The 14,339-nt window shown below is 35.2% G+C and overlaps 1 protein-coding gene across 7 annotated transcripts in view; it reads left to right on the top strand.

Moving 5' to 3' along the window:
• LOC110262188 (uncharacterized) overlaps positions 1-14,339 on the top strand; it is a 665,542-nt gene that overhangs the window by 512,247 nt on the left and 138,956 nt on the right. For 4 of the 7 annotated variants that reach the window (XR_002346864.2, XR_014813349.1, XM_084973384.1 and 1 more), the window contains one exon: positions 14,039-14,136. The exons of 1 other annotated variant lie outside the window; for it this stretch is intronic. Coding sequence is in view for 2 of the 6 variants with exons in the window: in XM_084973384.1 (XP_084829510.1) it covers positions 14,039-14,136 (98 nt within the window). In the remaining 4 variants the exon portion in view is untranslated. Of the gene's footprint in view, positions 1-7,243; positions 7,898-8,794; positions 9,092-12,891; positions 12,961-14,038; positions 14,137-14,339 lie in introns of those variants that run through there. 2 more of the 7 variants (XR_014813350.1, XR_014813351.1) reach the window with 2 other exon arrangements.

Below are 14,339 nucleotides of genomic sequence, written 5' to 3' on the forward strand. Positions count from 1 at the left end.
TAATTTACAACGTATAGAAAAATAGGACTCAAAAATATGACTATAATTTACAACATATAGAAAAATAGGACTCAAAAAATATGACTATATTTACAGCTCTAGGTACATTGTGAAGAAAAGACAAGGGAATACAGAATAAAAGCAATACTTTGCCCTGATATTTCTGCATTTATGTGTGTCAGAATTCAAATTATGTATCTCCAACCTTCTCCTCCTCCAGAATGCCAACGTTCAATTTAATTTTTTTCCTTTTTTTTTTCTTTTTTACTCCCATGTATCTTGCATAAGCATAGAAATCCTAGGAGAAGGTAATTTGCAGCCAGATGACAAATAGTTTCTACAGATAAAGTACAAAACAAAAGAGCTCACACTAAAATTATAAAACACATAAGTAAAAAGCTAGAAAAGTAAGAGTTAGGAAAAGTAAAGTATAGAATGCATTTCATGAAAATAGTGAAATTGAACATGTTACAATTGTAAGATTTAGACAGAAACATGCTATTGTTAAAATGTTTAATGAAAACAAGAAAATCATGTCAAAAGATTCACATTGAATTTTCAAAACTTAAAAAGTTCATTGAGTACTCAGTGCAGGAAATATATTAGACACAGACAAAGAGAAAATTAGTAAACTGGTGCATTTGAATAAATCAACCTCAATGCAGCTCAAATAGAAATAGTAAGGATACAGAAGAGATTAAGAGTCTGAAAGAAAGAGAAGAGTTGGCATATGTTTAAATCGAGTTTGGCATATAATAAGTAATCAATTAATAGTTATTGAATCTCTAAATTAAAGCATAGAGAAAATGGGAGAGAACTAATAATCGCAATAGTAATTGTTCATATTTTTCCTAGACTAAAAGATGAACATCCTTATATTCCAGAACTTAGTTTATCCTACGAAAAAAAGGAAAAAAGTCACCACAAAACAGCATGATAATCAATAAGAATTATTTATGACCTCAGTAAAGATAGATTTCTTAAATGTATTACAAAATAACACCATAGGGAAAATATTACCAATTTGAACTATATTAAAAATAAAAAGAAGTCCATTTAGATTGTGTTCCTCAAAATATATCATACAGATATTGAAAAGGAAACCCCAAACAGGAAAATATCTGCACAAATAAAATTGACCAAAGGAGTATCCATGACACATAGAGAATAATTAATAACTAATAAGAAAAAGATACCTAGGTAACAAATGTACCAGACAGTGAACAGGATTTTCTGAGAAGAAAAAAACATCAAAAAAAGGTGATCGTCTCACTTAGTATGAAGGCATAAAAAATAAAAGTAAATTAAGATAAGATTTTATACCCACGAAATTGCTAAAATTAGAAGTTTGGCAATATAAAGGATTACTGAGGATGAATGAAAATGCATCTACGCTGCCAGTGAAAACACAGCCCTGCAACCTTCTTCTTAGGAATATATCCTTAAAAGCATTTCCATGCATGAACCAGCACATGTGTAACAATGTTTTCAGGAGCATTTTTGTAAATATAAAATAGAAATATATATAAAATATAAAAATGTGGAAACTATTCAGACTTCAACTATAGAATAAATATTTTGTGCTGCATCAACTCCCAATGGACAATTTTTCAGTTTCTTTATGCTTCTGCACATCTTATGATGGAGGCACTTAACTACTCTTTTTTCTGGACTATCTTTTCAAGAATGTTTATATAGCCAGAAACCTTGGAATATATAGCATTTCCCTCTGGAACAAAGGGCATGTTTGCTTACAGTCATGAAAGAGAGACAGTGCCTCCTTCCAGAGCAAAAGGCAGGCCTGTTTACTGTCCAGAGAAATATCTCCATGCACAGCTAGCAGTAAAAATGATCATCATTCATTGTAAAAGATTTGCAGTCATAATTTCGGGACTTCTTTCCTGTCACACAATCAACTGTGCATGCAGGTGTCACCTGGCTCTCTTATTGTTACCCTGTAGAAACTGGGATTTGGAGTATTGAGCAAAGATTCTGATGCTCCCATTGCTCATCATGCACGAGTAATAAAGTTCCTTGTTTCTGACCCAAGAAGTTTCATGTCTTCTAGCAGCATTCCTGAAACTGTGACAAACTAACTGGTTAGCCTACAAGTAGGGTTAAATATTGGACCTTTGACAATTCTTAACATATATATGATGGATTAAGTAATAGTATTTAATCTGTTCTACCTATATAAATCAACATGGATGAATCACAAAGGCACTTTATTGAGGTAAAAACCATAAATTATCTAAAAATATGACTCCTTTCACAGAAAATGGAATAGGTAGTATATCATTCAGTTGTGCATATGTATGGAGTAAATATATTGCAAAAAGCATAAAACCAAAATCAGAGCAGAGGATGTGGTATAAAATAGGTGCAGTCTGTGAGGGATAAATAGGGGCTTCAGAGATGCTGGTAAAATGATGCCTAGCGTTCCCATCGTGGCCCAGTGGGTTAAGAACCCAAAGTTGTCTCTGTGAGGGTATGGGTTCAATCGCTGGCCTCACTCAGTGAGTTGAGTATCAGGCATTGACTTAAGCCGCTGTGTAGGTCAAAGATGCTGCTCGGATTCAGTGTGGCTGTGGCTGTCGCATAGGCCAGCAGCTGCAGCTCTAATTTGACTCCTAGCCCAGGAACTTCCATATGCCACAGGTGCAGCTGTTAAAAAAGAAAAAAAAAAAAGTATGATGATAACATTGTTAAAACTCCTGCAGTTGGCTTAGGGCTATTAGAGATAGCCTAATATCTCTATTTAAATATTTAATTAAATATTTAATGTCTGTGGTTTACATCACAAACAGGTTTAAAAATCCATCACAGGAATAGTACACAAAGGTTCCCTACATCCATTTACTGAAGTGTCCCTTGAACTTTGATACTGTGTCTGTCTTGGGGTTATTGTCCATGTGTCATCAATGTCCTTAAAGTGCTTTTGCTCCATGGGACAAATTGTGCTCATATCAGGAAAAAAAGAAAAAAGGTGCTCATCTAAAACAAATTAAGAACTTTGCATTGAAGATGTGACTATATTTCTTGCTTAGCTTTGATATTTTGAAAATTCAAAGGCAAATTGTTTTTGCCTTTTGATAGCACATGGGATGTCTTAGTGATTAAGTTCAGGGTGTTTCTCTTGGCTTTATTATTATAATCTGTATTATACTTCAATTATGTATTTCTAGACTTCCAATTGCATATATTTTTGAGCTTCACTTTCTTCAAATTCTTTCTGGAATAAGCTGGAAATAAATGAGCAAATCACTGTTTAAAAGTTTATTTTAGAGTTTGTTCTACCAATAAAATATAATCACCTATCCCTTTCATCATTTTAGTACATAAACATTGAATGCTTTTTCCTTCAAAGATATACAATATTTATTGGTATAAGTAATTGAAAATAATATGTAATTCTGAACTGTGACTCTAATGTATCAATTTTCCCATCTTAAATAATCAAAAAAGTACAATAGTAACTCCAACTCCAGCATTCACTGTTTTCTCCAAATGCTTTTCCTTCTGCCCCATTCCAATTCTATTCTCACCATAAATCTCATCCTCTAGGAGCATTTCCAGGTTCCATGAACGTTCTCATGTCCAAGCCGTAGATGACCTTATTTATCATAATCTCATCCCACAGCCTCTCTGCTAACAAATATAGGTCTCTCCATTTTTGCCTGAGATGTAGAGTCATTATCTTCCTCAAGCATCTATCGAGTGCCTTCTGTTTTAGCACAGAACTCTTTAAAATAACAATGTCAAAAGGAACACACAGAAAGTTAGAAAGAAAAGTAAGATCTTTAGGTTTCTTATAATTGGTAGAAGTTTGTGCAGGTGGTATTCCAAGAACAGTCACCAAGACCTGCAAGAGTTGTAGGGAGTTCAAGTTAACTGATTGTCTGCTCACAACACTCTTTGTAAGAAAGGAAAGGAAGAGAAAGAGCAAGAGGGGAAACATCCACCTCAATAAGCTTGAGTCAAATACTGCACTGCTGGACACAGTCCATTTCTGGAGGTTTGGTATGGTTAATAAACTCAGGAGTCAATTCTGACTTCTGGAAACCAAAACATTCCTCCAATGACCTAACCAGTTAGGGGTTGGCGATGGGGAGGAGTATAGAAGAAACTGAGGAATTGCAGGGGAGGGCTGAGAGAGGTAGGGAGAGAATCGCTAATCATCAAATAAATTTTTAAAAATATTCAATCAGATTGATAGAGTGGTGATATCAGTAATGATATTCATACCTTGGCCTCACATAATTAAAGATAGGGCTTTGATTTAATAGCATTAGTCATTTCCTTTCTTCTGAAGTTGCGAATTAGCTACAAATTCATTTTTTTTTAAAGTGAATAGTAAAAATGGTCATTTTTCTGAACAAGCATTTTATACTGTCCATTAAAGATACAGGATTAACTATAAAGAAACACTATTGGCACAGGCATTGAAAAGATAAAGAAGAGTCCTATTAATGGATTATGATTATTTTAAAGCTTTTCAGGAAGATTTTACATGTTGACAAAGCAGTAATTATTGAAGCTGTGTGTACAAGGTGAAGTGCATATGGAGTGGGACCAGTTAGAAAGAAGTTCAGGTGTGCATGCTAGCAGGCCTTGAATCGTTGCCTATCAGGCAGGTCATGGTGCTGCATGCATGCGTTTCCAAAGCACAGCTGCCTCTCATTTGGATGCTGAGCAATACGCCTTCTGTCTCCTGGGTTGCTTTGTCCCTTGCAATGTAACATTAATTCTGTCCTTCACTATATTAAGTAGGATTTGTATAAAGTCCTAAAAACAAAATGGAATTTCTGTTTGCTTTTATATAGACAAGATGCCCATTGGCTTCAATTCCTTTTTATCTTAAATCAATTTAACTGCTGAATTTTTAAGGTATAGCATAACATCAAAGCTAAAATGACTGCAAGAGAATCTATAAACATTCTAAATGCATTTTAACTGGGATGTCCATTAAATTCTAACCAACTCAATTCTTGCTTTGCTTTTCTACCTCTACAGAGTCAATAGAGTGTAGAGCTTAAGAGCTCCGTCTCTGGAGCCAGATGGCTTGGGTTTAAATCCTAGCTCCAACACTTACTAGTTGAGAGAAATTAGATAAATTATGCCTTAGTTGCTTCCTCTGTAAAAAATAAAGATAAAAAGAGTAGCATATTATGGTATCCCTATTGTCATGGGGATCTTGTAAAGATCTCTAAACACTTGGAAAGAGACCTGGCTAGTAATCCACACTACTTAAATGTTTACTATTATTATTGCTGTCTGTCAAGATTCGTATGTTTGGAATAAGAATAGTTATGTGATCAGACTTCTCACAGTCAATCCACAGCATCCATATTTAAGAATAAAAATTACTCTGGACCTCTCTGAATTATAGGGAACATAACTGAAAAGTATTTGGGGAAAAGCTTTAATTTATTATGAAAACCTCAATAGTGCATTAAGTACCTCAGTTGTTACATAACTAAGTAAATAAACTAGATAATAAATACATAAACCAAAAGAAATTATACTTAAAAAAATATAAATCTGACATATTTATTATAATATATGCTACTTCTCATTTTAATTAGCAATAAAGGTTTAAGGCTTTAAATGATTTGAGTTCAGATTATATGTTTAGTATTACTTTTCAAAAAATGCCAGGTTATGTATTCTGACCGGGGAATTAGTTTATCTAATTAAGACTTATTTGGTTTAATGTGGTCATAATGAGATGGCACTGTATTTCCCATTTCGAGTTATTTTTTACATATGATCTACAATACTATGTAGCTAACATTTTGTTTTTAATTTTTGAACGAATCTCACACGACTGTAGGAATAGTCCATTAAATTATATTTAATATTTTACAGAAGTATGTGTTTGAGAATATCAGTTTTTATGTATTGAGAAAGTATTTCAATCCTCAAATAATGTATAATAAATCACCCAAACTTAGCAGTATCACATAAAAATAGGTCTTTGAGTCAGGAGTTCAGGAAAGTCTCAGCCGACTGGCTGATCTCTGTTCCACAATGTTTGGGACCTTAGCTGCAAGTGGAAACATCTGGGGGTATCTAGTGTCTCAGGCAGCTGGGGACCAGTGCCCTCTGGAGGCTGCTAACTAACGTGTCTGATGCCAGTGCTGGGATAACACGGAGGTCAGCTCAGCTGAGACTACTGGGTGTAATTCCTACCCTTCCCCTCACGTGACTGAGGTGTCTCAGAGCTGCCAGGGGGATTCTCAGATGAAGCATCCCATGAGGGAAAAGTGAAGATTCCCAAAAACTGAGGCAGGAGCTGCAAGACTTCCTCTGACCTAGCCTTGGACAGCACACAGCAGCATTTCCACCACCTTCTGCTGATACAGTTGAGTTAGAGAGGCCGTGCTCGATACAAGGGAAAGGCATACGAGTTCACCACTTGATGGGGAAGGGGCAAAGTCTTGAGGCAGAAGAATCTTCATTCGTGGCTCTCTAAGTAAATGATATCACTAAAATAGGTAAACATTTTTAAATATTTTAAGTAAAATAAAAACCGCTAGAACTATGAATTAAGCTATATTTTATAAACCACTTTGATGTGCAAAATTATTATAATTTATATGAATTATGATTGTTTCTAAATCACCTCTGTTTAAATGAACATGATTTTATCAGTGATGTCCAGAAACTTAAATTTTGTTGGGGGTGAAGATTTATAAACAGAAAATTACAATACAGAAAATTTATAAACAGAAAATTATGATACATATTTTAAAATATGTTATCTGAGTACTTCAAGAAGAAAAAAAATGAAAATTATCAAACTATTATAAAAACATACATTAATAGCTATAAAAGTCTTTAGTATTTTATTAGCTTAAGTCAGTTATGTATAAATGTACATTTATATACAATATGTACTTATAAATGTATGTGTATATATGATATGCACTTACACTTCAGTATCACAAAAACATGGATGATATTAGGTAAATTTAAAGTTTTTTTCTTCTTACTTGGAAAGACCAGTACTGAATATCAACTTTGTGTGAGATTTGAATCATTTTAAATTTTATAGAGAAAACAAACTATTTAGAAAAACAGTTTTTGAGTGTCTACATACTAGTTGCTGAGGATATAAAGATGAATGATGTCTGCTATTTGCATGAGAGAAATGAAGTAATTTGCTGTGCTTTTCAGAGATTAAGAACAAAATCTAAATAAGCATTGGGCCCAACCCCTTCTCCACTTTTTGTTTTCTCAGAAGAAAAATGAAAAGTATGCATATGAATTCATCCCTGCAGTGGATAGACAAAAGTAAGATTCTTGAAAGAAGAACTATGAAAGATACTTTCTTTTTTCTGAAGTTCCTTTTTCATGTTTCCAAGGTACACATGTTCCTGAGATAATTTCCACACAGCCATGTTCTAGATATCAACTTTTGAGCAACAATGACGGCCATCTCAATCAAATGTTGGTACCGCCACTATTGGTATCCATTTTTTTAAAAAACAGTGCAATCTCTCAATTGTTATTTTCCTGTCCTTTGGCACAATAAAGTTGTGTGTTCAAGAAAGACTCTGGGAAAAACAAAACAAAAACAAAACCTCAGGCCGCCTTTCTTTGAATTCTTCCCAATGAATTCAAGAGCAATCTAAGTGGCTCTAAGAGCAATGGCGTATTTTTCTTAATCTTTTTATGTAATCCATTTATAATCATTAATCTGCTCCAGATCTGTTTCACAAGAGTCCCTCTTAAAAGAAGGAAATGGATCTCTGGTGTCTAGTATGGGTGTTAATGATTGACTGATACAATGTAATCCTGGAAAAGACTCTCCCAGTGCTGTCTCATTAACCAGACGACCTCCAGACATTGTCAGTGCAACCCAGCCAAGGTGATTGATCACCAGAGAACAGAGGTTAGTAACTCTCCCCCAGGTATTAATGTATAGCATCTTCACTTACCCCCCTCTCAGGCTTTTCCAGTAAAAGATTGATTTATTATGCAGCTTCAATGGGGATTTGTCAAACTCTTAATCAAGGAATCCTATATTGCCACAAGTAAATCAATGACACTTTCTGGTAAAATGACTTTTATGGCACGTGAAAACATAACTCTATGTGTAGGTACTATTCAGTAATAGCAAAATATGCTCAGATATCAGTGAAGCAGAAATGGACCACTGGAAGAAAACAAAACAAAACAAAAAAGCCATTCTTCAAGAGAGGCTATTATTGTAAAGTAAAATATTTTTTTGTTGTTTCCTGGAATAAATCAACACAATTCAAAGTCCTGGGATTTGGTAAAAGGAAGCACAGAATGCAGAGGTGAAATGGCTAAGGAAGAAACACACTTTCTGAATGTTTGAAATACATATAAAGAAAATGATGGTCAAAGAAATCTTAAAGCCTGACTGTTTGACTACCTGTCCTGTTTAAATGTCCCCAGGGATCTAGCAACTAGGAGGTGCTTTGTTGACTTTGACATATGTTATGATGGGAATTCAATAATCAGTAGTGGGTCTTATGGCAATGACTAGAATTATTAGTTGCCAAACCATATACTAAATAATGTAGGCTAAAAAGAATATAAATAGTGCAAACCTAAGACACCAAAGTCTCCTTACCAGACAAAACATATGAACAAACAAGCAAAAATGTCTTCTTTATGTCTAGGAGTACATTCCTCATCTCTGAAGATATTTTTTTAATTAAGCAAACTGTATTCTCTGGTATGGGTTGAATCGTCCTCCACAAAAGAATATATGTTGAAGTCCCAATCCCCAGTAACTCAAAATGTGTCCTTATCTGAATAGTCTTTGCAGGTTTAACCAAGCTAAGATAAGGTTATTACGGTGGACCCTAATCCAATACAACTGATGTCCTATAAAAGAGGGAAATTTAAATAGATGCACAAAGAGGGAAGGTGACAGAAAGACAGCCACGTGATAACAGAAGCAGAGACTGGACAGATATAACCACAAACCAGTGAACCCCAAGGATTGTCAGCCACTATCAGAAATTGGGAACAAGCAAGAAGGATTCTACCCAGAATTGCAAAGGGATCTTGGCTCCATCAACACTTTGATTTCAGACTTTTAGCCTCCAGAATGGTGAGACACTAAATTTTTGTTGTTTTTAAGCCATCCAGTTTGTGGATGTTATGACAGCCCAAGCAAACAAATGCCCTCTCTGTGCCCTGTACATAGACCAGTCTTGGTCCTGGCTAGGGAGACAGTTGCCATTGGGACAGGCTAGACACAAGCAGCTATCAGCTCACAAGGATGGAGAACTGGGAACCTAGAAATTTCATGCCCTGGGCAGGGCTCTCAGTGTGTGGGGAGCAAATGGATGAACAAAGACCTTCCTTTTAAAAAACGATTAGTCCCAAATGAGTCATGATAGGCATCTCTGGGGGGTTGGGTGGGGACAGAGATGACGCTTCCTCTTTAGCTATGACACAATTTTTTTTTTTTTGGTCACACCCACCGCATGTGGAAGTTCCCAGGCCAGGGACTGAACCCCTGCCACTGCAGTGTCATACTGAATGCTTAACTGCTAGACCCCCAGGGAACTCTGATACAGATTTAAATATAGCATTAAAATCCAGTAAATTTTGTCCTGTTCTTAGAAAATAAAACCACATTTGATGTGATTGCTGAAAGTGTTTCTGATATCCAGTCACACAGGCAATGAACGTGACTTCTTCACAAAGCCAGCAATCAAATGATTCAAAATCCTATAAGTTTTGTAAGTCACTAGGTACGACACCACTTGTCCTGTGTTTCATGTTTTGTGGGGCTTTTTGTTTTTGTTTTATTATTTGTTTTTGTTTTACCAATAATTCATTTGTTTGAGGAAATCAAGTATGACAACAAAGCTGAGGAAAGCTCAGTGTTACTGCAAACTGGTACCCTCACTGCCGGGCTTCTCATTATTTTATAACTGAGATCTAAGCTCCAAGGGCAGAATGGTACAAACTGAAGTAGAAAGTACTATTTTCCTTGGAAGGAATGTTTCCTTGTAATGTTCCTTTAAAGACTTTTACTACCTCAGAAGAATAATCTCTTTGAGGAACTGCAAGGACATTTTGGAATTACTTCGAGATTTTCTTTCCTTAAATTTCTTATAAATATATATATGATGACCATATGATAACAGCCTTAATTGAAATAGTATATGTTAATCAAAATCTTCTACATATGAACATAGGCTATGTTTAGAGAGGGGTCAGTACTAGCACTTTAAAGCTCAGAATGATCTTCCAACAACTGCTAAACTTGGTATTCCCCAAATCACTTCATATCTAAATAACCGTATCTGTAAGAATTGAGATTCAAATAGTTATTGCAAGCAAATAATTTGAGCCATTGACTTACATACAGCTATGTGAATATTTAAAGATCCATCAGAACTAGAAATCAAGCATAAGACATTTTATCGTGAGGCAAACTGAAAATATATTCATAAGATGTTTTATTTTTTGAAACTACAGCCTAATACAGGGGGAAAAGCAAATCAGGATTTTATAATGACTCACTCTAAACTTATAAAAAATAAAAAGTGGTCTTATCACAGCCTAAACAATTTGAGATCAGTCATTTTAAATAAATTCTTACTTAGATCAAAGTGGATTTCAGTGGTTCTCACTTAAAGTGAGCCAATAAAGCCTTTCAGTTACCCACCTAAATGATAGTTCCAGAACAAAGAAAGCAATAGTATGGACTTAGACTTTCCACAAAAAAAAAAAAAAAAAAAAAAAATGAAAAGGCTTTGGATGCATATGAGAGAATATACTAGAAGAAACTCCTTCTTAAACTTTGAGCCCCTAAAATGACCTTATTGATTTGCCTTGGGACAATCTCCTTCCAACACAGTGTTTCATTTCATTGAGTGGATGTCCTTTGAAGTCAATTAAACTTGGTCATGGCAGTCCCAAGGCTGCAGCACTTTCATAGCTGAAGGCAACAACTATTTGACAGGGTGACATGGAAATCAGATTCCTTATGCAGAGCACTATTTTCAACCTTCAAGCATGTGGGAACTATACAGCAGGGGTGTTTATTTGGTATTTAAAATTGAGCTGTTTCAGAGCTTTGGAGAATATATATACAAATTCAGCTGAGCTTTTCTTAACTTTTTCTCACTTCAGACCTACAGAATTTCCTTCTCTTTCCAGCTGCCACCCCTTTAATAAAAGCTTGGCCTTGTTCCACAGAGGAAATACGTGAGAGATCTGAGAGACGATCAAAGAAATTTCAACAACCACAGATACTGGAAATGCCTACATGGGGGTGATTGGGGGTCCACTTATCAAGAAGAGAAACGTCTATTTGGATCACTTCTTTGAGAATATCTTCGAGTGGTACCCAGTTATTCCCACTAGGCCATTTTATAACTCCAGTGATAAGATTAAACTACTAAGAATAGTCTTTGTCATGGCATGGCCATTATTTTGCTTATAGATTAATATAAGCAACTTTATTCTAGGAAAGTGAAAATCTTTTAAAACTTTCACCCAGATTCATAATATGTAATTCACAATTAAATAAGCAATTAAAGATGAAAAAGAGCAAATTTAGTTCATGTGTATTAACTTCTCAATGTAAATTGGTTGAATAAAATGTGAAGGACTGGAGGCATTCTTTTAATATGCCCATTGCTCCAAATTTTATAAGAAACAGAAAAATACTTTTGTTTCCATTTATTTATGAAAAATAGGAGTTAGCTATTTACTGTGCATGCCACCTTCCCACTTACATCATGAAATGAAAAACAGAGATAACATATTGCATACTCACTTTGGCTAATGGTATAACTTTGCTCATACTCTGTCACTCTTGTTGTAGGTAATGCTATCTGGCATACCATGCTAAAATTAGGTTTAAATTACCTGGGAATTAGAACTCTTAAGACTCTATTAGAGAATAATCCATTAAGACATTTACATGTATTATGGGACTAGTTGGGTTTTCTTCCTGTTTATAGCAAATAGGAAAATACGGTAAAATTCTTAGGAAACTTCAAATGCATAAAAATGTAAATAAAATATTTCATTTTAACCTTCACGTTACCTATAGGAAATTTCTGCTAATTTGTGATCATACATTTATTGTTACCAGCCTTATTTCTTTTTTTCACCATTGAAAAATGTGAACTATTCATCTGGCCAAAGTCATTTTAGAGATTTCCTGAATAGTACAAGTGCATTTAGTTCCATATCCCATTTGGAATAAATAATTAGAATGATGGTAACTCAGGGTAAATATTCCCAAGCGATGTCAGAAAATTTTTATTTAAAGAAATGCGAGTTTCATTTACACTGAAGCTCTTCTCCTAATAAGTGCCATTTTCCCATATCCTCCTGATCATGCAAATGATGCCAACAACTGTTGCTTTGATTGACTTATCCTACTTCTGACATCCCCACAGCTATTTTCAACAGTTTGTCTAGCAATTCCAAACTGCTCAGCCACTGTTCAAAGTTTTGCAATGGTTCCAACACTGGGATGCCTTTTCCCTCTCTCTCTCTCTCTCTCTCTGTCTCTCTCTGTCTCTCTCTCTTTCCTATTCTTTTTGGAAATGCTGACTTACTAGCATGTGGTTTAAATTTCTCTTTGGATTATTGAGGTTTATAACATTCTAAATTATTTTTCTGTGATATTAATTATCACGTAAAAATGGTACAACATCATTTACTCAGTGTGTCATTTGGAATCAAAACACCTTCCGTCTGCCATAATTTCTGTCCCTACTTCTCTATCTTCATCTTATTCAGCTTCTTAACATTATTTATGCAGTGGTAATCTCCTTCCTTTTCCTGACTTTTCTCATAGTATATTGGCCAAGATTGCAGTATCTTCCAATTGCTAAATTTTCCTGAACTCACGGTGTTTCTCTTTTGTCTCTCCAGCACTCCATGGCTGATCCATCCAAGGTCGTGGCTTTAAATATGAGCCATGTCCTCAAGACAATAATTTCTGTAAGTCTTCTCTAGCTCTCCTGAAGTCCCAACTTTTTATTTACCTTCATAAATTATATCTCCACATTGATATGTACTAGCCTCCTGAAACCAAGTGTATCAGGAATTAAGTCCTAATTCATCCTTCCATCTCCCAACTCCCTCTTCATTAATCTTCTACAGCTCAGTAAATGGCAGGTTACATTTCCAATAACTCAGTTTAAATCCCCAAAGTCATTATTGATTTCTTCCTTTCCTTCACTTAAAACATTCAGGTCATCAGGAAGTCCTTTGATATATATTTTGATTTTGCTCATTTCCTTTTCTTCACGTCATAGCTCTAATTCAAGACACCATCACTTTAAGACTATTTTTACAGCTTCCTAATTGGTCTCCCTGATTCTGTCCTTATACCCTAAAACCAGTGGCTCTTATGAAACTTAATCTTAACTCATGCTATTTCCCTGTGTAAAACCATCTCCTTTGTTTGTCAAACTCATTATCAGCATTCATGGTATAATCTTGTATATTTCTTGGACTACTGTTCCCATGCTCATTCTGCTCTAGAAGCATATGATTCCTTTCTCTTAATTCGGTTGCCAAGCTTTCTTCTGCTCCGTGGTCTTAGCATTCTCAGCTTCGCCCCAGGCTCTTTGTGCATTTAGTTCCATTTAGTTCCTGTCACCATTCAGTTCTCTATTCTGCTGCTGCTTCCTCACCTTCCATTGCTACCCAAGCACTTTATTTACCCAATCTGCTCTTTTCATAACTCTCTTTATTCTAGAAAGTTTGCTCTCTAAATTAACTTTTTATTTGGTACATAAAACAAGAACAATGACCTTTTCTATCTTGTTCAATGTTTTCCCCATCTCTTAGAAAAGCACGTAAACATGTTAAATGTTCAATATAATTTGATGTATGGATGAAAAGACAGAAAGACTGATAACCTGTTCACATAGAGCTTAGAAGCAAGGATAGGTCCAGATAAAGTGCTAAGTCCAGGAAAAGAGGCAGTTACATCCAGGGGAGATTGTAGGAATGTAGAAGCAGTGCTTCTAAAAATGGAATCCTCAGATCTTGCACTGTTTATGTTAACAAGGTTCAAGAGCAAAAACGGAACAATGAAGTACAGTGGAAAAAACCCGAATAGAGGTGTGCAAAACTGGAATTTTCCCTGTTCTGATTGTGGCAACTTGGGTGAGTCTTTTTGCTTATTTCACCTCTGTATTTGTTGCTGTAAATTGGGAGAATAACCATTACTAATCAACTGAGGTTGTTATGAAAGCTAACTTGAGATGACGAGGGTATGTATGCATGAATAAGAAGGTGGATGGGTTCCAGAGGAAAAGGCTGGGATTTGCACATCCCTTGGCAGAATGTCAATATTTTTTGTATTTAAT

Source organism: Sus scrofa, chromosome 8 (assembly GCF_054392235.1).
Source record: "Sus scrofa isolate SSC_HxYL_T2T_F1_AM1 chromosome 8, Sscrofa_HxYL_maternal_Yorkshire_Landrace_v2.0, whole genome shotgun sequence".
Lineage (NCBI taxonomy): Eukaryota > Metazoa > Chordata > Mammalia > Artiodactyla > Suidae > Sus > Sus scrofa.